Source organism: Lynx canadensis, chromosome C1, assembly GCF_007474595.2.
Source record: "Lynx canadensis isolate LIC74 chromosome C1, mLynCan4.pri.v2, whole genome shotgun sequence".
In the NCBI taxonomy this organism is placed as follows: domain Eukaryota; kingdom Metazoa; phylum Chordata; class Mammalia; order Carnivora; family Felidae; genus Lynx; species Lynx canadensis.
The window spans coordinates 18,716,473-18,744,424 of NC_044310.1; the positions used below are offsets into that span (position 1 = coordinate 18,716,473).

A 27,952-nucleotide genomic window follows, 5' to 3' on the forward strand; every position below is an offset into this window, starting at 1 on the left:
TGCATCCATACAATGGAACATTATGCAGCAGGTAAATTGTTTATGCAAAATTCCTAATAGTGTGGGAAGGCACTTAAGATATGTGTGTGGTACTCTCTCACCAGCATTAAACAATATTAACGTGCATGAAGAAAGAGAAAAGAGAAACACACAGAACGGAAGTAAACCAAATGTGAACAGTGAATGGTTCCGTCTGGACGAAAGAACTAAGATTATTTACCTTTTTATTCTAGATTTGTGCTTTTCTATGATATGCGGTTCTTACTATTGCCTGGGTGTCACTTTTGCAATAAAAAATAAACCTAATAAGGGATTGTAAATTACCACCTACCTCAGTAAAGATTTAAAATATAGTGAACATTTAGGGGCGCCTGGGTGGCTCAGTCGGTTAAGCATCTGACTCTTGATCACAGCTCAAGTCTTGATCTCTGAGTCATGAGTTCAAGCCCTGCGTTGGACTCTGCACTGGGTGTAAAGCCTACTTAAGAAAATACATATATATATATATATACACACACACACACACACACATATATATATACACACATATGTATATATATATATTTTTATATTTATATATATTTTTTTATATATACACATATATGTAATTGTCTCTCAGGAAAAGCATCGTTTTTTTTTTTTTAAGTTTATTTATTTAGTTTGAGAGAGAGATTGCATGAGTGGGGGACATGCAGAGAGAGGGAGGGGGAGAGAATCCCAAGAGGTCTCTGTGCTGCCAGTGCACAGCCCAACATGGGGCTCAAACCCACAAAACCCCAAGATCATGACTTGAGGTGAAACCAAGAGCCGGTCACTTAACCGACTGAGCCACCAAGGCACTCCAAGAAAGCGTTAATTTAACCTTGAATGTTCGCTATATATGTATAACATTCAAGGTTAGATTAACGCTTTCTCTGAGAGACCATGAAAAATTTCCCCTCGTAAGTTTTAAAAATTCCTGAGAATTTTCCATTTAGCACTTTAAGGTATCTTGCGCATCACGCGGTGTTCGTACAGATCGGCGTTTCTTAAACTGGGAATGCTGGTGTCAGCTCACAGGTTTGCTGTAGCTGTTTGGAGAATAGCAATTCAGAATTTTACAAAATTAAGGGCAGTTATGAAAATCCTGAAGCATTTTTTTTTTATTAAAAGAAATTTTTTTTAATGTTTATTGATTTTTGAGACAGAGGGAGACAGAGCACGAGTGGGGGAGGGGCAGAGAGAGAGGGAGACACAGAATCTGAAACAGGCTCCAGGCTCTGAGCTGTCAGCACAGAGCCCGACGCGGGGCTCGAACTCACGGACCTCAAGATCATGACCTGAGCCGAAGTCGGCCGCTTAACCGACTGAGCCACCCAGGAGCCCCCTGAAGCATTTTTTTAAGTTTATTTATTTATTTTGAGAGAGCACAAGCAGAGGAGGGGCAGAAAGAGAGGGGGAGAGAGAATCCCAAGCAGGCTCTGTGCTGTCAGCATGGAGTCCAATGTGGGGCTTGAATTCACAAACTGTAAGATCATGACCTGAGCTGAAATCCAGAGTCGGACACTTAACTGGCTGAGCCACCTAGGTGCCCTGAAAATCCTGAAGCATTTTAATTTCACTTCTCTGTCTTGTAAGATTAGGTGATTTTATTTTGAAAATAAATAACTTTATTGAAGTACAACACACATCTGCAAACGTGCACGAATCCTAAGTATACAATTTATGAATTTTCGTAACCCTCGTAGCCACGCTGTTCTATTTTTATTGCATCGTCTTTGACAAAATTTCATAATTATACATAAGAAAATATATTGTTGTTCAGGCTTCTATGGTCTCCGGAAGTTACGCTTAAGATATTTTGTTTTTTTGTTCTCATGATTACATTAACTCTCCGAGTTTTTACATATTTCAAGGAACTCTAAATTTCCATTCAGAATATTGTCGTTATTCTTAGTTCAGGCGAGGGAAATTGGCCTTCAGAGATTAAAGATGCAAAAAAGTGAAAACTGCAAAATTATTGACAGCTAGGCTCAGCAGATTTAATTTTTCTTTCATTCCCAACTGCGGCTGGTTGTGTGGAACTTGATTCCTGTGCCTCTGCATATGACACGGCTCAGGTTGCTAGTCTGAAGAAGCAGATCAGCAGCCAGCGGTAAGTGTGTCAGGCCTAGAAATCCTAGACCAAGCTGGGAGGGACTTTAGAGGTCATTAGCCCAAGATGGGGAAACTGAGTCCTGGAAGGTTACATGCCTTGCCCAGGGTTGCGGAGTTGGTACCAGCGCTGAATCTAGAATCCTGATCCTAAACCCCATTAGTAAACCACGCTAAGCCTCTATGCTCCTCTTAAAACTCACCCTTTCTACTAAAAATGCAGTCCTCAGACTTTGAAATCGACTTCTCCGGAAAGATGAATAGCCTAGCATGTTTTTCAGCCAAACTTCTTAATGGGGATAACCTGACAGCATTGACCTGCTTTCGGTTGCTTCGGGTGAATGAAGGATGGTGTCGGGTTGATACAAATGCCAGTCTGTAATTGTTTAGAGCAGTTCTGGGAGGACATTCATCTGGAATAACCCTGGCAGTAGGGAAAGTATGGCGTGATGTCGACTTGTGACCCCTTCCCTGGGGAGTGAGCTGTGTCAGGAGACCCAGCTGTGTTCTGGAATACTGGGTCTCAAGTCCCTTCCGGGACACAGGACAGGGGGACAGGCTACTGTTCCTGGGCAGTGACCATCGATGGCTTACGACTTTTTTGCTTTTGAGATTTTGTTTCAGGTGACGAAAGGTAGATCGGTAAATAAAGCTGCTCTTTGGTTTTCTAAGGGAGGCCAGGCAACATATGTTTAGTACGTGCTGATCACTGTGGCGGGCCCTGGGGACTTAGTGCTTAACAAAACATGGCTGTAAGGACTTCGTCTGTGGGGCCAGCCGTTCCGGGGAGAGATCACCACTGCCATCCAGAAATCTCGGTTCTGTTGGAATATCAGATCGGTGAAATGCACAAGGGTCTCATCGTAGCAGACTGACTTTTGCCCGCCTGTTTGTCAGAAAGGATATCCTCTCAGTCCCACATGGCGGCCAACCTCGGCCTGACCTTCAGTGCCACCCTCCACAGTCCCATCCACCAGACCCTTTCTGCCCTTTCTCACTCTCTTCCCAGAGTCCAGGCTTTCCTCAGAGGCCAGGCTCGTTCCGTCCCCAAACATCTGTGACCGTCCTTACTTTTGAGTATGTTTTCCCCTTGTTTAGAATGCCCCCTCCCCCTCTTCTACTTCTCTGGATCCTGCCCAGCCTTCGAGGCCCAACCTGGTTCTCATCTTCTCTTGTCAGCGCTCCTGTGGCACTTGTACCCATACCACGGGGAGATGACAGAGCCACAGCTCAGCCTGCTGAAGGAGAGAATGGGCTCTGGAGCCTGTATAACCGTGGGCTGGAACCTTTCCTGAATCTAGACTTCTTCATCCGTAAAAATGGGAGTCATAATCTACCCTTAGCCCACGGTTGTGTGTACTAAATGAGTTCGTAGCATTAAAGCCTGTAGAACAATGCCTGGCGCGTAAGTTCTCATTAAATTTTAGTTATCATTCCTTCTCGCATATATTTAATCACGGCCTTCCTTGCGTTAAGTGTTTAATCACTTTAAGTAGCTGCTTATTGGCCCCTAGTGAAATTATAAAGCCCTCTCATGAAGAAAGAATCCTGATTTTATACTTTCTGTTGACGCTTTTCAGTCCTATGTGTGCATATAAGAGTTCCCCAAGACATATCGCTTAAAACGAAGCTATTACTGTATTAAAGAAAACAGATGGAGCCAACGTAAGAAACTGAAGAGAGAAGATAGGCTTCAGTTCACAGATGGAGTTTGCTTATGATTCTCAGAGCATGTCATTTGTTCTTTTTTTCATTGTTGTTGAGTCTTGTGAGTCCTGCTGTCATAGTCACCGGAAGTGTGAACATCATTTAGCAAAGATGCGAGTAATTTCAGAGGTTGTCTTAGACACTCCTCTAGGCCCGTGGTGGGAGGGAATCTCAGACGGTAAATTCTGCTCTGTCAGAATATACCAGGGCAGGTGGGTCATAAGCTGGTTGTTACTAATACATCCCCCTTGCTGAGGGGCAAAGGAAATTCACCAGGGTGTGTGGGTGTTGCAGGGGGAAGGGTTGGGGGGGAACCCAAGCCTTCAGCCACCCTCCCTCTGTCTTTCCTTCCTCCTTCGTTAGCAGCTCAGGAACTCACAAGCACCTCACCTGTCCGTGTTCACAAACATTTGGAGGAAACCCACAGTTACTCTCTGGTGGTGGGAAGAGGCGGGGGCCCAGGCAGAAAGAAGCACTCCATAGAAAGCCTGTCGCAGGCAGGCATCCCGGTGCTGGCAGGAGCCACCGAAGGGAGGGGTCTTGTGCCCTGTGCCCGGCGGTCTGGGACTTGAGCCAGGCTCTCCCGCAGAGGCCCGTGTGTGTCCTTTCCGGGATGAAAATGCCACATTTCTCCCTCTCCTAGGCTGGAACAAGATATTAAAAAGTTAAAGGCTGATCTGCAGGCCAGCAGACAAGTGGAACAGGAGCTCCGCAGCCAGATCAGCTCCCTCTCCAGCACCGAGCGAGGGATCCGCTCAGAGATGGGCCAGCTCCGGCAGGAGAACGAGCTGCTGCAGAACAAGTACGTGCGCCGCGCGGGCCTTCGGTCGGGAGCCAGGTGGCCGCACCGTCTGTGGCTTGGAGCACAGGATTTGTGATGACGGAGGGACCTGGCAAGGGGGTTTTTCGATGAAATGTTTAAAATGTTCAATTTAGTATTAGGTAGCCAACATATTATAAAATCTATAAAAACTTACTACATTGCAACCAGTTTATTAATATTACTATTTTTTGCTCATTTAATAACTTCTTCGCTTAGTTTAAAATAGTTATTGCGCCTTTGTGATAATATAAGTAAAAGTGACGAGAAGTAGTTCTGCTACAATGTGAAAATCTTGCTCCTTTGAATGAAAGTTTCCAGGGGAATAATGCACTCTATTTACCTTCATCTCTGGAACTCAAAAATGACATTGAACCTTGATTTTATTTGAAGAGGCAAGCAAAAAGCCAGCTCTTCTGTGTGAATTTGTTTATGCTTCCCATTGATTCATCCTGGAATTTCTTCTTGACTCAATATGAATATGTCATTTTTTTTATTTTCTTCAATCTCTGCAGTGTGTGCCTGGGGTAGTGATTACTATTCTAGGCTGTGGGCTTTCCCCATTGAAAGAGGAGTCCTTCAGCATTTTTGAACAGCATAACTCGAGCGTTACAGCTTGTTATAAGCAAGTAACTTCTCCATTGCTTCTGGCTCACATGTGGGATGGAGAACATCTCACCTTACACTGATATACTGAGATAAACTCACCTTATATTGATAGGTAAAGCTGGGGGTGGTGGGAGGCAGGGAAGGGACTGTGGCTAAAATTTCTGTCTGAAATGAAGCACCGTGTGACTCTTAACTCCAGGATCTATTTTGGGATCCTCAGAAAACATCTCACAGCTGGAAAGGAAAGGCTGTATTCAGGCAAAGAAAAACCTCCCCTGCCCACCCTTGACCTCAGTTTCAGTGGGGCTGGATAAAGTTTCTTCAAGGTGCTTTGGGGCACTAGACTTAGTTCTACAACTATCTTTCCCTCTGATGGAAACTTGTTTTATGCTTCTTTTCTGGATTACCTTCTGTAGATCACTTACCTTAACAGGCTAGGTCTTACTCTGTATCTTGGTAGGCAACCTCTCTGTTGATGTTTTGGAATTGTTAAATAATAACAACATTATGTTTTTCCTGGGATCTCTGGGAGCTGACTCTTATGATTTGCTGTTCAAAAGAGGAGCCATGTTTCTCCAGGGTTCCGAGTGGGCATTTCTAATTACAAAACTCTATGATAATCATTTCCATATAGATTACATAATGCTGTGCAAATGAAGCAAAAAGACAAGCAGAATATCAGCCAGCTGGAGAAAAAGCTAAAAGCTGAGCAGGAAGCCCGAAGTTTTGTAGAAAAGCAGTTAATGGAGGAGAAAAAAAGGAAGAAGTTAGAAGAAGCCACTGCTGCCCGGGCTGTTGCATTTGCTGCTGCATCAAGGTATGTCTGCGTCACCCGAGCGCTTCCTCTGAGGTTGGCCGGCCTTGCGGCAAGACAGGCATGGGGATTTGAGGCCTTGGGAAGGATTGGAATAGAGCGATCGTGCAGGGATAGGTGGCCACCGAGCACTGTTGCATGAGCTGGCCAAGCCCTGTCTGTGCAACTCGCACTGTCTTGTAAGTAACGGCTTCGTCCTTTGACGACCTCATCGATGGAGTGGGAGGAGGGACTCACCATGGTTCCCGCACCCGGGAGCAAGGTGCTGCTTGTAAATGGGTTTCCAGTCACTTTGTGTGTGGCCAGTAACTACTAAACGCTTGGAGAGATTCCAGTCTGGGATTTTATTCCCTTTATAGAGCTGTCGCTATTCTCTACTCTCAGGTGTGTGTGTTTCTGGAGTTTTTATCTTAAAATAGAAGACAGGGAAAATGTTGCTCGCCCAAGTACTTTGTACTGATGGCTCCCGTCTTTGTTGGATATCAGCAAACTGTCAAATGAACTGGAAAAGATGAAAGGAAACTGAGGTCACTATTAGATATCGTTGAATTTGTGGAGTGAGGAGAACTGGGGACTACTTCTACACCATTGAAAAGGATGTAAGGATTCCAGAAACTGATATGTAATTGCCACCTGAATTCCAGCAAGGAGAGAAGATCGTTTAGAGAACTCTTGGGCGGGGTTAGAGCGCTGGCAGCGGAGGGGAGGGGGTGCTCTGCTTCACTTTATCACTTTTTCCCTTCTGTGTCTGTTTTGGCTAGTGAATTCCATCTGTGTGTAGGGGTCAGTTATGGGTTTACAGTTGCAGGGCGAGGGTAAACTATTATTTATTTCATTTTAAGTCTTGACCCTAATTTGTATCTACGTGATACGTCTCTACTGTCGTTCTTCCTTAAGTTTTGCTCTTTGCCTTACGACATGTTAAAAGCCTTCTCTTGGGCTCTGTAGAATAACTGATGGACCATCGTTTCGCATTTAAGGAAATAATAGCCAGAGAGAACTCGTTCCTCCTGTGTGAGCCCGCCACCCCCAGTAGACTCTCCAGTGCACGTAGCTGAGCTCACTTGGCCCATCAGCGTCTATACAGACCCACAAGACACTTTACGAGCCTGCCTAGCACGTGGGGGTTTTGTTTATTCACTTGTTTAAAGATTTGTAAGCACAGACTTCTGAAAAAAGCCCAAGTTTCTGAAGCACTGACACTGGCAGGAGATTTTTCTGAACAGTCACCTGGTGTGGCTTGTGCTGTCCTTAATTCGTCCAGCACCTACCCTGAAAAAAAAGTCCACTGAGGAGGATATGACAGTCCCTTAACCAAGTTGTTCAGTGCCTGATGCCTGAGAATCAGGACCTTGGTTTCAGTCTCTTCCCTGACTCCCTCTCGCTTCCGGTCAAGCCTGTTTGTTTTGGTCTTCCCCTTAGATGGCCCTTGTCTGCCATCCCTTCCGTAGAGGCCGTCTGTATTCCCGAGTGAATCTCCAGGTGTAAGTCTCTCGCTGGGCCTTCCTTTTTGGTAGGCACAGGACACCTGCTTTCTCCATCTGGCTGTGTCTGTGATGTAAATGCTTAACCAGCTTCAGAGTGGCCATTGCCATCACCTTTTTTAGTTTGTCCTTATTACGGCCCTGAGAAGCAGCCTGATGCTGTGGCAACTTCATGATTCCAGGAAGGTGAACTTGCCAATGCACAGACCCTCAAAAGTGAAAACTTTTTAGCTCACTGCCCCCTGCTGGAGACAGCACTTGCCCGGGGCTCTCTTACTCAGCTCCTGGGCACCGCCTCAGGTCACGTGGCCTGGTGGAAGCTGGCTGCATTAGGAAGCTGGAAAACCTCACTTCTCATCCCAGTTCTGAGAGCTACCAGCGAGGTGGTGTTGGACTAGTATTATATCTGTGTGGTCTCAGTTTTCTTATCTGGAAAATGGGACAATATGTCCTGCCCTTGCAAAGAAGGCAGAATGGGTAAAGTACCTCACTTTACGCCTGGCTTATATTAGATACCCAATTAATGATAATTATTTTAGATCATTGTTGAAACAATCAAGGAACAGAGAATGAGCAGACTGAGCCAAAAACTAAAACCTGACCAACTCCGGAGTAGAAGAGAAATATCAGTCCTGCAGTGTAAGTAAACCATATAGTCTTTTAAATCCCTTTCTTTCCTTCTCTTTTTTTTCAAAAGGGGGGAGTGCACCGAAACCTTACGGAATCGGATCAGAGAATTAGAAGCAGAGGGCAAGAAGCTCACGATGGACATGAAGGTGAAAGAAGACCAGATCAGAGAACTAGAACTGAAAGTTCAGGTACGGGGGGCACAGAGGACTTTCTCGTACTTGGGTTCCTCTTCTGTGTTAGCTGTGTGCTCACTGCTGCAGTGTGGAGATGGTGCCTTTTGATAAAAGGCCAAATCCCACCACCTCGGAAAATCTCTGAAGGCCAAAAAGAAGCTCTAGCCTCATGCAGCTCGCTCAAGTCACATTTGTTTATTTATTTATTTTTTTTTAATTTTTTTTTTTAATTTTTTTTTCAACGTTTTTTATTTATTTTTGGGACAGAGAGAGACAGAGCATGAACGGGGGAGGGGCAGAGAGAGAGGGAGACACAGAATCGGAAACAGGCTCCAGGCTCCGAGCCATCAGCCCAGAGCCCGACGCGGGGCTCGAATTCACGGACCGCGAGATCGTGACCTGGCTGAAGTCGGACGCTTAACCGACTGCGCCACCCAGGCGCCCCTCAAGTCACATTTAATTAGCTGGATTCTAACACAACCAGGAATGCTGATGGTCCTTTGACACAGTTTATACCAGAATTTGACTTCCTGTAGATTCATCTCATTCTTTCAGGTTATAGGCCAGACTAGTGATCTTTGGAACGTGTATGCCTCTTCTTAGCCCTAAACCTCTGTCCATCACCAGGGAATTCACCGTTCTGGATGGCTCTGCACCTTGCAGATTACAGTTCTGAGCAGTGCATGAGAGGAAAAGCTGCCAGTGCTATGGACACAACCAGTTTTCTGACCCATGTGGACTTTAGCCAAGTATTTGGCATTGGTTCTGCAAAGGGACATTTAAAAGTAACGTTAGGGGGCGCCTAGGTGGCTCAGTCGGTTGAGCGTCCGACTTTGGCTCAGGTCACGATCTCGCGGTCTGTGGGTTCGAGCCCCGCGTCGGGCTTTGTGCTGACGGCTCAGAGCCTGGAGCCTGCTTCCCATTCTGTGTCTCCCTCTCTCTCTGCCCCTCCCCCGCTCATGCTGTCTCCTCTCTCTCTCTCTCTCTCTCTCTCTCTCTCTCTGTGTCAAAAATGAATGTACATTAAAGAAAAAAAAAAGTAACGTTAGGGTCCCTGGGTGGCTCAGTCAGTTAAGCATCCGATTCTTGATTTCAGCTCAGGTTGTGATCTCACAGTTTGTGAGATCGAGCCCCACGTCGAGCTCTGCACTGACAGCGAGGAGCCTGCTCGAGATTCTCTCTCTCTCTCTCTGCCCCTCCTCCCCTACTTGCACATGCACACACACTCTCTCTCTCTCTCTCTCTCTCTCTCAAATAAATAAACTTAAATTAAAAAAAAAAAAAGGGAAGTCGCTAGAGTAGATGACACAACTTGGAGACCAAGCCCAAAGTGTGTGATAAAAGTGGCAGCACAAATGGATGGACAGTGAGGATCAGTCAGAAAAAAGCTTTGGGACAGTTAAATGACCAGGAAAAAAAATTAGAAGCTCATCTCCTACCACACAAAAAGAAATTCCAGATGAAGAGTTGAATTCGGGGTGAAAAGAAGCATTTTGTTTTAAACTGGGTGAAAATATACTAGAATTTATTTGATCTTGAAACCGGGAAAAATGTTCTAAACGAAAATAATGGGGAAAAAATCACAAAACAAAAAAAAAACAAATCAAAAAAATCCATTGAGGGGGGTACAGGTATTGCAACAAATATAAGGAATTAATACTCTTGATATGTAAGTAGCTCATAAAATTTGTTAAGTGAAGCTCAGTTGGAAAAATAGGCGAAAGATGTGAACAAATAATTCACAGAAGAAAAAGAAATGGCTGAAAAGAATATAAGGATATATCCTCATCAATCACCAAAGACCTATAGATTAAAATTAGATATAATTTCTCTCCTGTAGAAATTTGTTTCTTTTTTTTTTTAATTTTTTAATGTTTATTTACTTTTGAGAGAGAGCGAGAGAGACAGAGCATGAGCAGCAGAGGGGTAGAGAGAGAGGGAGACACAGAATCTGAAACAGGCTCCAGGCTCCGAGCCGTCAGCACAGAGCCCGACACGGGGCTCGAACTCACGAACCGCAAGATCATGACCTGAGCCGAAGTCGGACGCTGAACCGACAGAGCCACCCGGGTGCCCCTGTTTCTTTCTTTTTTTTTAATGGCATTATATTTGGCATACAATGTGACTTTAGTTGCAGGTGTACAACGTAGTGATTGCACACAACTCTGTACGTCATGCTGTGTTCAATGCAAGTGTCCCCATACAACACTAGGGTGTAGTTGCAGTCCCTCGACTGTATTCCCTATTCTGTACCTTTTTTTTTTTTTTTTTAATTTTTTTTTTTTCTTTCAACGTTTATTTATTTTTGGGACAGAGAGAGACAGAGCATGAATGGGGGAGGGGCAGAGAGAGAGGGAGACACAGAATCGGAAACAGGCTCCAGGCTCTGAGCCATCAGCCCAGAGCCCGACGTGGGGCTCGAACTCACGGACCGCGTCTATTCTGTACCTTTTTATCCTTGTGACTTATTTATTCTGAACTAGAAGCCTATACCTCTCACTTCACCCCTCACCCATTTTGCCCACCTCACAATCCCCTTACCCTCTGGCAACCACCAGCTCTCTGTATCTTTGGGTCTGTTTCTGCTTTCGTTTCTTTGTTCATTTGTTTTGTTTTTCAGATTCCTTACATCAGTGCCGTCACGTGATACTTGTATCTCTCTGTCTGCCTTATTTCACTTCGCATAGTGTCTTCTAGGTCCATCCATGTTGTCCCAAATGGCAAGATCTTGTTCTTTTTTACGGCTGAGTAATATTCTTCTGTGTGTGTGTGTGTACAAATACATATCACATTTTATTTATCCACTCAGCTCTTGATGGACCCTTGGGTTGCTTCCATGTCTTTGCTATTGTAAATAATGCTACAAAAAAACATAGGGGTGCATGTTTGGTGTTTTTGTTTTCTGTGGGTAAACACCCAGGAGTGGAATTACTGGATCATGTGGTATTTCTATTTTTAATATTTTGCGGAACCTCCATACTGGCTGTACCAGTTTACATTCCCACCAGCAGTGCACAAGGGTTCCTTTTTCTCCACATCCTCACCGACATTTGTTATTTCTGGTCTTTTTGATACTAGCCTCTCTGACAGGTATAAGGTGATTTTGTTATTTTGCATTTTTCTGACGATTAGTGATGATGAACATCTTTTCGTAGTATGTCTTCTTTGGAAAAATGTCTACTCAGATCCTCTGCCCATTTTTAATCAGATTGGGTTTTTTTTGGTTTTGAGTTCTGGAAGTTCTTTATATATTTTGGATATTAACCCCTTAATATCTCTTTTGCACATATCTTCTCCATGTAGTAGGTTGCCTTTTCATTTCGCAAAAGTATTTTGGTGTAGTCTCAATAGCTCATTTTTTCTTTTATTTTCCTTATCCCTTGTGAAATTAGCAAATAATTTTTAAATGATAATATCAGCCTGGGTGAGGATAATAGAAACAGGCCTCATAATTGCTGGCAGAAGTGTAACTTTCTGGAAAAGTTCATATACTTTTTAAGTATTTCCCTCTTCAGAACTCCTGCCTAAGATAAACATTTTAAAATCTCATCATTGATTGATAAACAAAGATGTTCATCATAGTGGTATATAAATGAAAACAAAATCTTAACAAAGGGAGATTCATTTAATAAATTATGGTACATATACAAGAATATTATATAGCCGTTAAAAATTACATTTTCAAAAACCAGTTGATTTAAAAAACTATACAAAACTACATATGGTGTGATCTCATTTATGCTAAAAGATATACATATGCTTCTAAAAGACTAAAAATATATAAAGTTTCTTATGCTGTCAGGAGTTTGAGTAATTTTCATTTTCTCCTTTGAACTTTAATATATTTCTAATTCTCTGTAATAAGTTTGGATTTCTCTAAAATGAAAAAATTAAAATATCTGTGTGTGTGTATTTATATTTAAATATATGTATTTATTGGCTACATTACCAGTTGTTTTAAGTGGGCTTACTCTGCAGTATGTCCTATCAAAATAATGAACATTTTTTATAACTTTTTAGTGCAAATTGAGAGTAGACTTTGGCAAATTGATGACAGCATTACAGCAGCATTTGCAACTGGCGGCAAGGAAAAAGTTCTTTGTACGTTCTGAATTAGGCTTGTAAGAAAGTGTTTTATTTGGAAACAGAGTCCACTGTTACTAGAAACAGCCCAACACCATCAAATTCATCTACTAAGATAGTTTTGTATGTCATATCATCATATAAATACATTTTTCACTCCCTCTAAGTGGTAAGATTCTTAACCCATGAAACACCCGGATTCTGTATTCTAGGGGCCAGGTCAGTAATAGTGGGATTTTATTTGTGATTTCAGGCTAATTTGTAGACATCGATGCCAAAACTATCTTGTAACATCTTGCTGCTTTGATGATGTTGATAGGAGCTTCGGAAGTATAAGGAAAATGAGAAGGACACTGAGGTGTTAATGTCAGCCCTCTCGGCCATGCAAGACAAAACACAGCACCTGGAGAACAGTCTGAGCGCAGAGACGAGAATCAAGCTGGACCTGTTTTCTGCACTGGGGGACGCAAAGCGACAGCTCGAGATCGCCCAAGGTAGGAGAGCAGCGGGCCCCAGAGGAGGTGGTGTGACGAACAATGCACAGGAACACAGCACACGTCCCTTAGAGCTCAGAACCAAAGACATTCAGTTTTCTTGGTTTGTAAGTGCCAGACCTTGACATCTAGGAATTATCACATTAATTCATTCCGCAGACGTATTTTGAGGTGAGAGTATGTCAAGTGCAGGGCACACAGAGAAGAGGATGAGTTTCTGTGCTCAAGGAGTTCACGGTGTTGTTGAAGAAAGAGACAACTGCGGAGTCACCCAAAGGTGGTGGTGTAGGAACATACCGAGGGGCAGGGACTGAGCCAGTCTGGGAGTTAGAGGGCTGTTTCTCAGGGGAGCTGATGTCTGAGTTGGGTTTTGAATGATGAGCAGGGGTTAGCTCAGTGATGAAGCAGTGTAGGAGGGCGAGGGGCAGAGAGGCATCTGAACAGAAGAAACAGCTTGAGGGAGGCCAGGGAAGCTAGGAAGGCCTGACGCGTTCCAGGCCGCAGCCGGCTGTACGTGGTTACGAATGAGGGAGCACTGAGAGCAGCTTCTGGAGAGTAGGCCGTGCACTCCACAGCTACTTCCTGAGGCCCTACTGTGTGCTGGGCACTGCAAGACGCCCCAAGGGGACAGGCAATAACAAGCAGGCATAGAGCGTATCAGGTGCTGATGGATGCAGGGATAAAAATGAGGCGGTATCCAGGCAAGAAGTGTGAGGGTCTGTGTGGGGCCACTAGTTTGACACGGTGGTCGTGGAAAATCCTTTGAATAGGTAGCATTTGGGCAGAGGCTGAAAGTAAGAGAGTGAGGGAACCACGTAAATCTAAAATCTCCGGGGGAAAAGCACTTCAGGCCTCAGGAGCATAGGCCACAACCTGAGGGGCGGGTATGGTTGCTGGCGTCAGAGTGGCCGGACCACATTTGTAGCCCTTGGAAAGAACTTGGGACTTTGCTCTGAGTAACACGGGAAGCTTTTGGAAGGCTTCTGAACAGAGGCCTGATACAACCTGATGAAAAGAAATTTAGATTTTGTCCAAGAAACTAATTAGCCAGCATAGATTACTGAAAAAAAAAAATCAAACAGCTGACTTAGTAGGAGAAGGTTATTTCAACAGGCACTTAAAGAACATTCAAAGCATGCGTACGAGAAGCTGAAGGAGAGAGAGGTACAGATAAGACACAGTGTGGTGGGGGATCTACTAGGGTGTTCAAACTTTTTGGTCTTGGGGACCCCTTGACACTCTTAAAATTATTGAGTAACCCAAGGAGATTTTTTTCAAGTGGGTTATGTCAATCAGTATTTACCTATTAGAAACTGAAACTTGGGGGCACCTGGGTGGCTCAGTCGGTGAAGCATCCGACTTTGGCTCAGGTCGTGATCTCGCAGTCTGTGAGCTCAAGCCCCATCTCGGGCCCTGTGCTGACAGCTCAGAGCCTGGAGGCTGCTTCGGATTCTGTGTCTCCCTCTGTCTCTGCCCTTCCCCACTCGTGCTCTGTCACTTCTCTCAAAAATAAATAAACATTAAAAAAAAATTTGTTTAAAAGAAATTAAAACTTAAAACATGTATTAATTCATTTTCAAATAGCATAATAAACATATAACTTATTTGTATGAGAAAGAACTATATTTGCCCAAAACCCCAGAGAAAATTTAATGAGGAAAAATGGCATTGTTTTACTCTGAGCCAGTCTCTCTAGTTTCTGGTTCAGTAGAAGATAGTTCGGTTCTCATCCCTGTTTCTACCTTCAGTCTGTTGTAATTTTACTTGCATGTGGTTTCTAGAAGACTCCACTTACCCCCAGGAGGGAATGAATGTGCAGGAGGCCGACGATGTATTAGTATGATCACAAAGATGGTTGGACCCTGTGGGCCCTGTGTGCAGCAGAGAGGCCTATTGCCAGTGGGTAGAGGTGGGGGACTTGAAGGGCCAGAGCAGTGATCAGGGTGGCTTCACGAGGGAGGGGACATTGAGTGGGCTTTGAAGGATGGATTCTGAGGGCAGAGAATGGCAGGGGAAAGACATTGTTACCTGGCGGGCTCGTGCAAGCAAAGGAAAGAAAGTGCTGGGAACGTCCAGATGAGCGGTGGCCTCAGGCTGGAGGACTTGGGAGATGAGGGGGACCGTGAATGAAGCCAAACCAGACTGTGTCTTCCCTAGATTCTTCAGGAGGGACGGGGTGACGTGTTCTGGCCATTAGTTTGGAAATGTCTTTCCAATAGCAATGTGAAAGATGGATCTGGAAGGTGAGATTGAGGAGAGGCAGGTAGACTCCCTAGGAGGCTGTGACTGTCTTTTGTCTCAGAGGTGGGGAGTGTGGGGGAGGGAGGGTGGTCCAGACAGGGAGGGAAGGAAAGTGGAGGCACCTGGGGGATGTGGGAGGATAAAGTTGCTGGGAGCAGAGAAGAAGAACAGAACAGAATCAGGGAACGAGAAGAGAGAGTGACTTTGGTTGGAGATGCTCTGAGTTGGAGTCGTTTCCTGGACACCCAGGTGAGGGATCATCGTCAGTCAGGGGGCATTTGGGGTCTCATCTCCAGCGAGAGGGCCCAAACCCCGGGAGCAGGGGGGAATATACAAGTTGTGAAAAGTTAATGGAGCCGTAGGAGGGGCTTGGGATGGCCCAGATGATAGAGCAAGAAGAATGGCAGGTTGGGAGTCGGGCTTATTAATCTGTGGACTCAGGGAAAAGCATTTAAGAAGAAGGTTCCTGGGAATTCTGTTCTAAAGCTGACCTTCTGGGGCGCCTGGCTGGCTCAGTTGGAAGAGCACGCAGCTTTTCATCTCGGGGTCATGTGTTCAAGCCCCACGTTGGGTTGTAGAGATTACTTAAACTTAAAAAAATTTTTTGGGTTTAAATAAATAAAGCTGAACTTCTGGCCACACACCGGTTCCTTTGCCCTCCTGGCTCAGCTGGCTGCGAAAGGGGCCACCTCATTTCAGTTGCTCGGATTTGCACTGTGGGAGGACAGCCCCCTGGAGTGCGGGAGCACCTGGTCTCTGAATGGCCAAGGGGAGTTTGGCTTCCCAGCACAGACTGGGCTTCGGTGTCAGCCCAGGAATTCTTGCAAAGAGACAAAAAAGCAAAGAGAACTGCCTTTTTCAAAGCTCTGGGAATGTTTGCAGGTTACTGATTAAAAAAATCAAACTTGCATCTGCGTGGGGAAAAAAAAAAAAGGATACAGCAGCTCACAGATGCCGTTAGGTATTTTATTCATCTGAGGCTTATTTTGTTCAAAGGGAAGGAGGATATTTGATGCGAACTTGAAGCTGAGGGGCCACGAAGGAAGTCAGAGCAGTTCCTTTCTACTGCTCTTTGCTGGGCCTTCCCACCACTTCCCTCCCTTGTCAGGCTGAGAATATTCTAATAAGGATCCAACTTTGTAATTCAAATCAAACCCCTTGTTGCTTTTCTGCTTCCTACTTTCTGTATCATTTGATTCATCCCAGTTCCAAAATGACTTTCATCTCTACTACATGCTTTTTAAAGATATGTCACTGCGCCCTCTTGCATTTCAAATACGTTACCACCTTCTGCAGGACTCAAAATGAGTGCAACTCAAATGCAACCTCTTTTTTTTTTTTTTTTGAAAGCATTTAAATTTCTGAAGTTCTGAAGGGCTACTCCTGAGTGTTCTTCCCGCAGTAGACCAGGGAGCTTCAAAGCGTGATGCAAATTGCGTGGGCTCTGGAACAGTGGTGCCAGGTTTAAATCCCGCTCTACCTCTTAATCACGGAATGACTTTGGGCAGGAGACATAACTTGCAGAGCCTGAGCTTTCTGGGGGGCTGGGCACTAGGGATGTGGCAGCGAACAAAGGGACAAACCCAGCTTCTGCCCTCATGGAGCAGAGGCCACTGGAGATGACGGGCACAGAGCATCACCCAAATGAGTAGTTCCAGGAGGTAAAAGAATGTGGTACGTGGGAGTGCAGACTGGAGCCAGACCGCAGAGTTGAATCCTGGCTCTGTCATTCGGCCTCTCTCTGCCTCAGTTTCCTCATCTATAAAATGGATGATGATGATGATGATGATGGTAATTCCCACATCCTAGAGTCATTGTGATAAGTGAGTTTGTCTATGTAAGCACTTAGAACAGTGCCTGGCGCTTGTGTGTTAGCTGTTGTAATTATTATCCTTATTAGAAGAAAAGGACAAAAGGGAAAGCATGGGATGTGTTGAGAATCTAGGGGATGGGGGGGTGCGTGCAGGGTCGGGTCTGATTTTAAGGGGAGGGTCAGGGAAAGCCTGGTGAGGAAGTGAAACCTCAGGAGTGAACACAGAGCAGGAGAAGCACAGAAGAGGAAGCGGCCCAAGGCAGGAGTTGGTTGGGTCAAGAAGCTAAGCATAGTGGGGGGAGGGGGGGATGCTGGGCGGCCGAGTCAGGTAACGTGAAAGTGTCCAGCAGGTGCAAAGTGGGCCGACAGGCCAAGCGGCACAGTGCCAAGAGGTGGGGACGAGCACACTGTGTCACTCTAGACCCCCCAGTGCAGCCGCTGCCGGGCTTCGTGTGCCTTCTGTAGGGGAACCCGGAGGCCCAGCGTGCGGTGATGGATTCTCGGGCCTCAGGTGTCCTGTATCCCTCGGTCTGACACTCAGATGTCCAGCCTCCCAGAAAAATATTCCCGCTCAAGAGGTGCAGCCGTGGTGCACCCTCTCGGCTGCCGTGGGTGACTGCCGTGCTCCACACGTGGCTCAGTGTGTCGCTTGTCACCCCTCCATAAACAGAATCCCTTTTTAAACACCTGTAAAACCACGGCCCAGAGGCCAGACTGGCCTGCCACCTGTTCTTGTATTCCCCATGGGCTGAGAATGGTTTTTGCATGTTAGAAAAAGGCGGGGGGAGCGCCTGGGTGACTCAGTTGAGCATCTGACTCTTGACTGCGGCTCAGGTCATGAGATCGAGTCCCGAGTCGGGCTCCACACTGACAGCATGGAGCCTGCTTCGGATTCTCTCTCTCCCTGTCTCTGTCCCTCCCCCACTGTGCTCCCTGTCTCTCTCTCAAAATAAATCAACTTAAAAAAAAAAAAAAAAAAAAACAAAAGAAAACAAAGTGTGTGGCTCGCAATGCCTAAAATATTTACTGTTTGGCCCTTAACAGGAAAAGTTCCTACCCTTAGAAGCCATCAGAGCTGGAGGCGAACTCACTTGGGATTGGGCCTCCGCGAGGGCATTGTGTTAGAGGGACCCTCCCTTCTCACTCACGGTGGGTCTTTGCTCTTTCAGGACAAATTCTTCAGAAAGACCAGGAAATCAAGGACCTTAAACAGAAGATAGCCGAAGTCATGGCCGTCATGCCCAGCATAACGTACAGCGCCACGACCAGCCCCCTGAGCCCCGTTTCCCCCCACTACTCTTCCAAATTTGTGGAGACCAGCCCCTCCGGACTTGATCCCAATGCCTCTGTTTACCAGCCCCTGAAGAAATGAAGGCCAGCTGTGGCTTTTGCCCAGCCATTTGGTTACCAGAAGGCATCACAAAGGAGCGTCTCTGGCAGTCAAGATAAAAAAAAAAAAAAAAAAAAAAAAAAAAAAAAAAAAAAAAGTTTATATTGTATTTTGTGGGACTGTATATGTTGTCATTTTTAAAAAGGGGGGAAAGATAACATCCAAGTCTGATTAGAACTGCCCATCAGTTTTTCTTGTAAATTTTTAGAAGACCTCACAGAACTTTGCAGTTTATTTTTCTCGGCCAACACATTAAAACCATTCTTGGATTTCAAGTAGCCCGTTTTGCCTTTTATGTATTCTTACAGTTTCCTCTTGAAGAAAACAGACAAACAAACAAAAGCAGGGTTTTTGCTTCCCAATCCTTTATTTTTGTTCGGTTTTGTTCTTAAATAAGCAAGCAAAACCTGCACGTTGGATTCACGTGGGATGCTAACAGAAGCGTTTCTTTTTTAGAGTGGAAGGGTTAATAACCTCACACAGCTTTGCTCTCATAGCTGCATTACCCAAGATGATTATTGACATGACAGAAAACAAAAGGTGATTACCCCTCCGAGGAGCAGACCGACCCCAGGAGTGTCCCGTAAGCCGAGGGAAGCCAGGTGATGGGACTTAGCTCTCGAGCGTCCCTGGGGTCGAGTCTGAAATGCTCCTATCCCCCTCGGGTGTGCAGTCCTAGAAAATCGCTAGCAGTGCCTTGGGAAAAGACATTTCAAGAGGAAACTTGATGACTTTAAACTACCTTCCCCCTTCCCCGTCATCTGTCTTCTCTCTGTGTCGAGCTCACTGCGGATCCTGCTGTACAACTGGCGTGTAGCTGGGCTCTTGGACGCCACCCCGGCTGCATCCCGTGTCCTCTCAGAGAAAGCACCCGGGTGTTCTGGACTTCTCGAGGCAAGCACCTGGGGGCGGGGAGCCGGGCCGTGTGTGTGTGCCACAGACCTGCAGAGACAGCCAAGGAAAGCTGCAGTTCCGGGTTCGGGTTTGTTGGGTTTCGTTTTTTAATCTCCTTTCGTTTAACTGTGCTTTTCCCCTCTTCATCATCTTGTGTTGGATGATTTAAAAGAAACTTGACTATTCCTCAGCTCTTGTGCCAAGGAAGGTTTGTTGTTTTTGTTTTTGTTTTTGTTTTTAAGAGTTTTAAACTCAAAACTCTGCACAAAGATTTCGGTTTCAAGTGTATATTAGACACTGGTAGAAAAGTGTTTGCACTGGCCACTTTTGGAAGTGTTTAAGAATCCGGGTGGGGGCGGGGGGAGGGCCGGGGAGAGGGAGGGGCGAGGCAAAATTGTATTGGGAAACTAGGAAAATTAAGGAACCAAATAGATTGGTTTTGCTTCCTTGCCATGGATTCTGGAAGGACACCGTTCTTCTCAAATCTCCTGTCAATTGGCGTGTTCGTCATATTTAAAGCAGATTAAGTGGGACGCGCAAGTCAGCAAAATCGAAGTATTAAAAAGAATCATCCTTTTAATCACAGATCTTATTTGGGGGTAAGAAAAAATAAAAAAAACTTCTAGCTTTAGCCAGGTGTGCATGTTGCTGCCACTTTGCATTTTTGAATCATCTTGTGTAATTGTCACCATGGAAGTGTTAACTCAGAACTGTCATAGGTTTTTTTCATCCTTGTGCAAAAACATGGAAAATTGTCACTGACTTTGTGTTGAGGTTTCCCCCACTTTGCTGCCTTTTGGGACACTATTTTCGTTAAACACTTGGTCTTGGCTACATTCTTTTTTTTTTTTTTTTCTTTCCTGTGGGGTTCAAAAGAATAAAAACATTTTCTTACAGATAAAACTAGTTTTCTGCCTTTTTAAACTTTGCAGGAGGGACCACAAGGTAGATTGTTCTGAATGGGCCTTCGATGGTCGCCCTTGCTCTCTCCCCATCCCGGGCCCTGTCAGGGGGCAGTGCCCCCCCACCCCTGTGTGGTGGGGCAGAAACAGGATTTGGGATGAATCCATCCAGGGTCTCGAGTCGGTTTTAGTTCTAGTCCAACTTAAGACGTATCCATACTCATTCTCCCTCCCACCCTCCTCCCTCCCTCCCTCCCTCCCTCCTTCCTGGTCCATCCCTGCCCACTTTCTTTCTCCCTGGCTTCCTATTAGAAGAACCAAGGCTGACCTGTTTTCTGGTACAACCCTCCTCTCCTGAAAAGGCAAGTCAGGGGTGGGGTTGGAAGGGAGTTGGCAAGGAAATGCTGAGAGCAAATTTCCTTCCCGTTTTCCAGAATCTTGGGGGCCGCTTTGTGACCGATAGCCTGTTGGGTTTCCTATCTGCTCTAGATCCTGCGCTGACCTCCAAGGTAGCCACTTCTAAACCCTCCCTTGTTTCTAGAGGCTTTGTCTGTTTTCATCTTCTGACAAGCCAGCCTCCTCTCTTGGTTCCTGCTTTCCTCTCTTGGCCATTGTTACAACTGATCTTGGCTCCAGTTTTGGAAAATTCTGCTCTTGGCACCTCACCCTCTGTCCCCGTTGCTGCATGGCCTTCCTGAGTCTCAGCCACTTAGGCTCTTGCAGATAACACCACACTTCATACCGTGAGCAGAGCTCCTCGGGGGAAGCACCTTGGCCTGGCTTTGGCCTTCGCCTTCCCGCAGGAACGTGTCTGCCCACGGCATTCTCACCGGCACGTTCTTGTACACCAAGAAAATCTCCAGTTGTTGTCTTTGTTGTTTTAGGCCCATGACAAAGGGGTTCCGCTTCTGAATACACTAAACATTCGTTACGTGCCATAAAGCCGTGTTTGCCATTCTGGATGGTTAAATATTTACAGAAGGAGCAGGGCTGAGTGTGTTTTGACTGGCCGAATAACCTCTCTTTATTGCCATCCTCCAACCTGACCAGGAAATAGCCGCCGTGTGTCCATTCTCTGTGACAATCTTTCCAGGGGATCCTATGAAGTGAGAAGGAACAGTTCCTCGGGGCTCGGGGCCTGAGGGGAGGGAATTGTCCTTCCTCCTCCCATCCCAGCTCGCCAGCCTCACCTGGCTGTGCTCATGGGGCCGTGGCAAAAGCCACCTGGGAGGGCCGAACATGTCTAACAGCTGCTATCGGGCTGCTGCTTGCGAAATTCACAGCACGTTAGAGGGAGCCAAAGAGGTAAACCAGAAGGAAGCCCACCCAGGAGCCAGTCCAGTGAAGGGCATAGTAAGCTGTTTTCCAGGCGGCCTGTGGCAGCTACAAGGACCTCTGAGCCGGTAAGTGCCTGGTCTAGTTGCTCTCTTTGCCGCTGAGCTGGCCTCCTCCCAGGCTTGCTGCACCTGCCCGAGGGCACCGCTCTCTAAAGGCCCCCGTCTGCCCCAGGCCACGCAAAGCCCGGTGGCTTAGGCAAGCCCTCTAGACTGGGATCCAGTTCCGTGACCTCCCGCAACCTCTCTGGGGTGGGTGCGGTTTCCTCACCTTTAAGAAGGAGTATTGTTCCTGGTCGCCCTGCTCGCTGGAAGGAGTTGCTATGGGAACTGCGAACTACCCAGGGCCTCCCCCTGCAAGTCCAGAACTGCAGCAAGGAGTCGTGGTGGGGCAGGGAGCTGGCAGAATTCCTGTTCCTGGGGCTAGCTGCGTCCCCCACAGCACCCTGGGAGCTCTCCCCAGCCCCCACCCCACCCCACCCCACCCAGCCGAATCTGCATTTTAACAAATCTCCAGGTGATTTGGTGGCTTTGCAGTGTTAATTGTTTCCAAGCCTAACCTGAAGACCGAAGCACTGTCTCTCTCTTCTAGTTCAGAAAAAGCCAACTCTCAGGCTTTGAAAATTCAGTTAAGAGCTTAGTAGATGCAGGGGAATGGGGTGTGGGGGGTGCGCCTGGGTGGCTCAGGTCATGATCTCGCAGTTCGTGAGTTCGAGCCCCACATGGGGCTCGCTGCCGTCAGCGCCTGCTTCAGATCCTCTGTCCCTTTCTCTCTCTGTCCCTCCCCCTCTCGCGCTATCAAAAATAAACGTATATAAAAGAAAAGAGCCTAGTCGATGAGCAAGCTGGAGATGATGGGCCCTGAGCTTTATACATTTTGCTTATTTTGTTTATTATTCCCCTCCCCCATCGGGATGTAAGCTCTGTGCGGGCAAGGGTTTTCATCCGTTTATTTACTGCTGTGACCGAGAACAATGGCTGCTACGTAGTAGGTGCTCAGTAAACGCATGTTGAATGAATAAGGCTAATCAACGGGTTAGACGTGTTAACCTGAAAGACCGCCTCTTAACAGCGTCTCCGTAACAGTACCGTGAGAATGTCAGTGTGCACGGAACGGTTTCTAGAAGATGGGACAATTTACCATGACATCTTACATCTGCCTGTGTCTCGTTTCTGCTGAATCCTTGTTTTCTTGTCAGATTTTCTCGACAAACGCCTGCTTGACTTCGCCAGGGGCAGGGATTTCCTAAACACCCGAGTGCGCAGAGGACGCTCACTTCTCCGTCAGGGAAACCTTGCCGCAGGGAACCTGCTGGGCCCATCCATCCGTCCAGCCACCCATCCATCCGTCACCCAGTTGGAGCCTTAGACCGATTCCCCCAGTTCTGGCACAGCTGCGTCTTGAGTCAGTGTGGATTTTTCATTTTGGCAGTAATCGGACTATAAAGCGTTTCCTCCAGGAAGGTTAAAAGGACTTTTGAGGGGCTTCTTCGATCTGACTAAGGAGGCCACACTTCGCTGCTGGCCTCCTTTCCTCTCGGGCTCCTTTGTCCCTGCTCTGTTCCTGTCTCAATGCTTGCTTTTCATTCCTCCGCCTTTACCTGAGGGAGCACTTACGTTCCCTCAGCTTCTGGAATGACCCCTGCCAGTGTACCTCTGAGCTCTGGCCTAAGAATCCCGGGCCTAGTTCCACACAGTGCGTTGTGGCCTTTTAAGCCCCACTGGGGAAGCCTGGACGGGTTTGTTCACTCTGGGAGCCCCGCCTGCCCCCAGGCACCTTAGGATGGAGAGGGAGGCCACTCGGCCTGCGGCCAGGGACCTTTATGAGCTGGTTTGGCCTGGTGCCCGCCCCTGCAGCACCACAGCATGTCTTCAGCATTGCCCTCCCGCTTGTCCTCACAGGCCGACGCTGTTTGACACGCCCTCCGGTCCCAGGCCTGTACTTACCTAGAACAGTGGTTCTCACACTTCGGGGTTCATCAGAACCCCCCGAATGGCTTGTTAAAACCCAAATTGCAGGGTCCCACCCCCAGCGGTTCTGATTCCGGAGGTCCGGGGTAGGGCCTGGAACGGTGTGTTTCTAACAAGGTCCCAAGCGAGGCTGGGTCCTGGAACCCCACTCTGAGAACCACGGACTTGAGAGCAAGGGCTGGCCCTGGGGCCCCGGCCCGGCCTGACGCCATCCCCTCCAGCTGCCACCAGAGGGCACATGGGAGTCTTTTCACCTCCCCCGGCCGCTCGGCGGGACAGCAGATAGTTTTCCCTGAAGATTTCGGATGGACAAGCCTTTTGAAGGTATTGAATATCCCAGGTTTCGGGAAATGGAAGTGTGTTCCCAGGAGAGAAGACGACTTCCTGGCCCCCCCCTCCTCCACACCCCGAAGGACTTTCTTGCAGAACTTTCTTGCAGAACGTCCTGAAGTCATTCCATATTCAGAACCCAAGGGGCAGTTAAGATTATAGATGATTTTCATTTTCTTCTTTCTACTTCATATTCCAAACGTTCTACAATAAACGTAATAATACTTTTATGGTAAAAAACAGTAATTGTTTTAAAAACACAGTTTAAGTGTAATTAAAAGCTAAAAAAACATCAACTCAAAAAACAAAAACAGAACCAAAAAAAAAAAAGCCAACAACAACCCAAGGAACACAGGGTTGGGGTAAAGAGAACTCCCAGCCGGAACTTGCCCCCCACTCTGCGGCTTGTTGGTTCTGCCCAGGTAGCTACCTGAGGGGGAAACACAGTAGGCCGCATGCTCAGGAAGGCCCAGCGGGGACCGAGGGGTAGATGATGACGTGTGAGGGCTCGGTCACCTCTGTAATTCACCTGTCGCTAGAGCTCGTGGCCTGATGCCCAATCTCAGCACAGCCCTAGGTCACGTCCAGTGCTGCTGATCTCACGCACCAGCGCTTCCTGCCGGCCAAGCAGATGGGAGCAGCCCAGAGCTGTTAACACTTGGTTTATGGCCCAGAGGTTCTGAATTAGTGGCCTGCAGACGCATTTTGTCTGACCTGCATAGAGTTGAGTAACTTGGAGCTAACATTTAAAAATGGCGAGGGGCGCCTGGGCGGCTCAGTCGGTTAAGCGTCCGACTCCGGCTCAGGTCACAATCTCATAGTTTGTGAGTTCAAGCCCTGCGTCGGGCTCTGTGCTGACAGCTCCGAGCCTGGAGCCTGCTTCAGATTCTGTGTCTCCCTCTCTCTCTGACCCTCCCTCGTTCATGCTCTGTCTCTGTCTCAAAAATAAATAAACATTAAAAAAATTTATAAAAAAAAAATAAAAATGGCGAGGTTTCACACTATCCAGATTTTTTTTTCTTTTCTGCGGAAATACCCATAGATCTGAAATCGCAGGGGCTGACATCCCTCTCCAGGCACAATGGAGCTTGGGGGGGGCCTCGGGTCCCCACCCTGGTTGCTCATTAGAGTCACCCGGGGAGCTCTTTGCACACCCTGGTCTCCAGGGTCCCCAAAAAACCTGATTTAATAGGCTGTGGAGGAATCTGGGGAGGAGCAACGTTGTTGTTGTTGTTGTTGTTGTTGTTGTTGTTGTTGTTGTTGTTAATTCCCCAGAGATGTCTCCTATGCAGCCAAGGTTGAGAAATGAACTTGAGTATAAGAGGAAGCCTCTGTCCTGGCCAGGGCCTCAGCAGATATGTTCTGGGCATCTGGGGGCCAGGAGCTGGGGCCAGGTCTTTGGGTGTTCAGCTGGCCAAATTGAGATGTGAGGGAAGGGGGTCTGTCTTCCTGCCTTCCCTGTGCAGACCCTTGTCAGCTCCCTCCTTCCTCGTGACCCCTGGGCTTCCCTCCAAGGCCCGTGTCCTGAGTCCCCTTGCCAACCACGTTTATCCCACTGATCTTTACCAATTTAAAGTGTTGGCCCTCCGGTTTCCAAAAAGAAACTCTGCTAGCCTCATCTCGAATTTGTTGTTATTTTGTGTTCTTATCTGAGGTGTTTTATATCGCAAGCCATATGAACAGACTGTGGCCAGTGTAAATCCAAGAGGGAATTGAGTGGAAAGGGAGGCGAGCACGTCCAGGAAGCCGAGAAGCCGGCTGGGAGGGACAGGGGTCAGCCAGCTTCGGGTCTGGGAGGCAGAAAACTGCTCTCGGGCCGGGGCCCCGCCCCTGGGGTGAATGAGTCTTGAGCAAGAGTCCGGAGACTGTGGTAGACTTGTATCACTGTTCCCCAATTATCCACTTCAGCCGCATGGAGAGAATTCCACCTCCACCCTCCCCGGTGTCAGAACTGGCTTGTGGAATGTGAGTGGACATCACATGGGCCCAATCTGAGCAGAGATTTTAAATGCACCTGAGTGGTTCAGGTTAGCCTCTTGCTTCTGTCTGCCAGGAGAACAGTATTTCTCATGCCTGGCTGAGAGCTGAGTGGGGTCAAAGTCAACCCTCATGCCCACGAGCCAAAAACAAAAAAAACCACTGAGATCTGGGAGCTATTTGTTACTAGAACAAAAGCCGACCAATACAGAGGAAGAGTCCAAACCTGGGTCCTAGGCCCTCCCCTTGGCTGATCCCTAGGACAGAGAGGGGCCCGGGGAAGGAGGTGCTGGGCCCTCAGCTCCACGTGGGAGACAGAGCTTATGCCCCCAGCACACGCGCGTGCGCGCGCGCACACACACACACACACACACACACACACACACACACGTGGTTACAGAAGAGAAACCAAGGTGCTGTGGGGCTGGAGAACAAGAAGCCCACACGTCAATCCTTCTAGTAGCCAGAGCCCAGGGCAGTGGGGTCCTGGCCTTCCCACCGCCCCAGCCCCTTGAAGATCCTCATCTCCCATGAGCTCCATGTTTTCAGGATTTTGCCAACAAACAGAAGTGACTACACGTAGGAATCCGTTACTGGCAACGTTGTGCGTGTTCAGAGTGCAGCCCGTAGAAGTTCCGATCGACCTCCGTGGCCAGTGGAGCTGAAAAGCAAGAGAATTCAACGTTTTAAGTCACCCGCGCAGCCTTTCTGAAATACCAGAAACAGCTTTGGGGACGCAAGTCGCAGCCTCCAGGCCTCTAGATCTGGGTCCCCAGGTGGGAACGGGCCGCCTAACATGCTCCCTCTCCTGACGGCGTGTCCTTCCAGCCACTGCCCCGGGAAGCCACAGATGCGTCCGGCACCACAGCAACCGGCCCAACGGGGGCGTGGGGTATGTTTTGGGCACAGGGCAGGCTGGCACAGCGGATACAGACAGGCTTCTCCGGGGAGGCCCTGTGAGTAAGCCTGCTCTCTGCCCGCTAAGCAGCGCTGACTGCAAATAAACCAAATCCCTGTGAGAACAGAGGGGCTTGACGTGACCCGCCCACCCACCCCGGGATGCTTTCTGCTGGAAAGAGATTGGGCCACGTCACCTAAACTCCCTGTGCCTCACTTTCCTCATCTGCCAAATGGGGATGATGAAAACAGTCCCCAGGTCAGAGGGTCCCCAGATTCAGTGGATTTGTCCCTGCCAGACTCTGGGCTGGTTAGCCCTTGACCTCACCCCTCCCTTCCCTCCGCCTCACCACCGATTCAGGAGGAAAGTATGAGAAGCGGGCAGGGGAGTTAGTTGTGAGGAGGACAGGGGCTAATGCACATGCGCCTGCATCACCTCTCCCACTCCCCTGCCCCCCCCCCGCAGGCAATCTCACCTCCCTGGGTTTTAGAGTTTTAAATTGTTTCTTTGCTGATGACACCCACATTCATAATCTCCAGCTTAGACCTCTCTCCTCAGCTCCAGACTTGTATTTCCAGATGCCTCTTGACATCTCTGACTCAGGACGTTTAAACTGAATTCCTGATTTGACCCAAACCCGTCTTCCCCTATCCCTCCAGTTGCTTAGGCCATCCCTGGGTGAGGAAACTGGGGCGCAGTGAGGCAGGGTCACACAGACGGGAAGCAGAGAAGCATTTGGCCCCCAATTTCCCAGCCTCCCTGAGACCCCCACCTGGGTCCCCAGCTGGGACTCCTCCTTCAGCCATCGGGGCGAGGGGCTTTGTGCCCAGGTGTGCAGAGGGAGTGTGATTCAGCCCCATCAGAACATCACGCGCGTGCAAGGAAGGGTTTGGAGGGCGAGGGGCCTTCCTGGGTGGACCGTCACCACAGCTCTGGGCAGGCCAGCCGATGGAGGCCCTGTCTGGGCTCCAGGTCCCAGCCGACAAGAGGAGGAGCTGGGCGGGAGGAGTCAGGGAGCTCCCTGACTCGGAGGGCCCAGCAGTTAGTTCCCTAGAGTGAGGCGGGGGTCTGTGCAAGTTCTCGGCTTCCGGAAACAGGAGTGAGCGGGCAGGTGTGGCCACCTCCAGCATCTACCTGCTTCTTCCCCCCCCCCCCCCCCCGGACCCTGCCTTTTGTTCAGGGGACTCGCCTCCCTGCAACTCTGGCCGGAATCAACGCCTCCCCGCTTCTGGGGACGGAGCCAGCCCGCCCAGGT

At 47.8% G+C, this 27,952-nt stretch overlaps 1 protein-coding gene across 1 annotated transcript in view; it reads left to right on the plus strand.

Moving 5' to 3' along the window:
- Positions 1–18,666, plus strand: part of MACO1 (macoilin 1) — a 63,999-nt gene extending 45,333 nt beyond the window's left edge. The window contains exons 7-11 of the mRNA XM_030328025.1: positions 4,484–4,642; positions 5,904–6,086; positions 8,265–8,385; positions 12,773–12,947; positions 18,171–18,666. Of these exons, the coding sequence (XP_030183885.1) occupies positions 4,484–4,642; positions 5,904–6,086; positions 8,265–8,385; positions 12,773–12,947; positions 18,171–18,373 (841 nt within the window). The 3' untranslated portion in view covers positions 18,374–18,666. The remainder of the gene's footprint in view (positions 1–4,483; positions 4,643–5,903; positions 6,087–8,264; positions 8,386–12,772; positions 12,948–18,170) is intronic.
- The last annotated feature ends 9,286 nt before the right edge of the window (positions 18,667–27,952 follow it).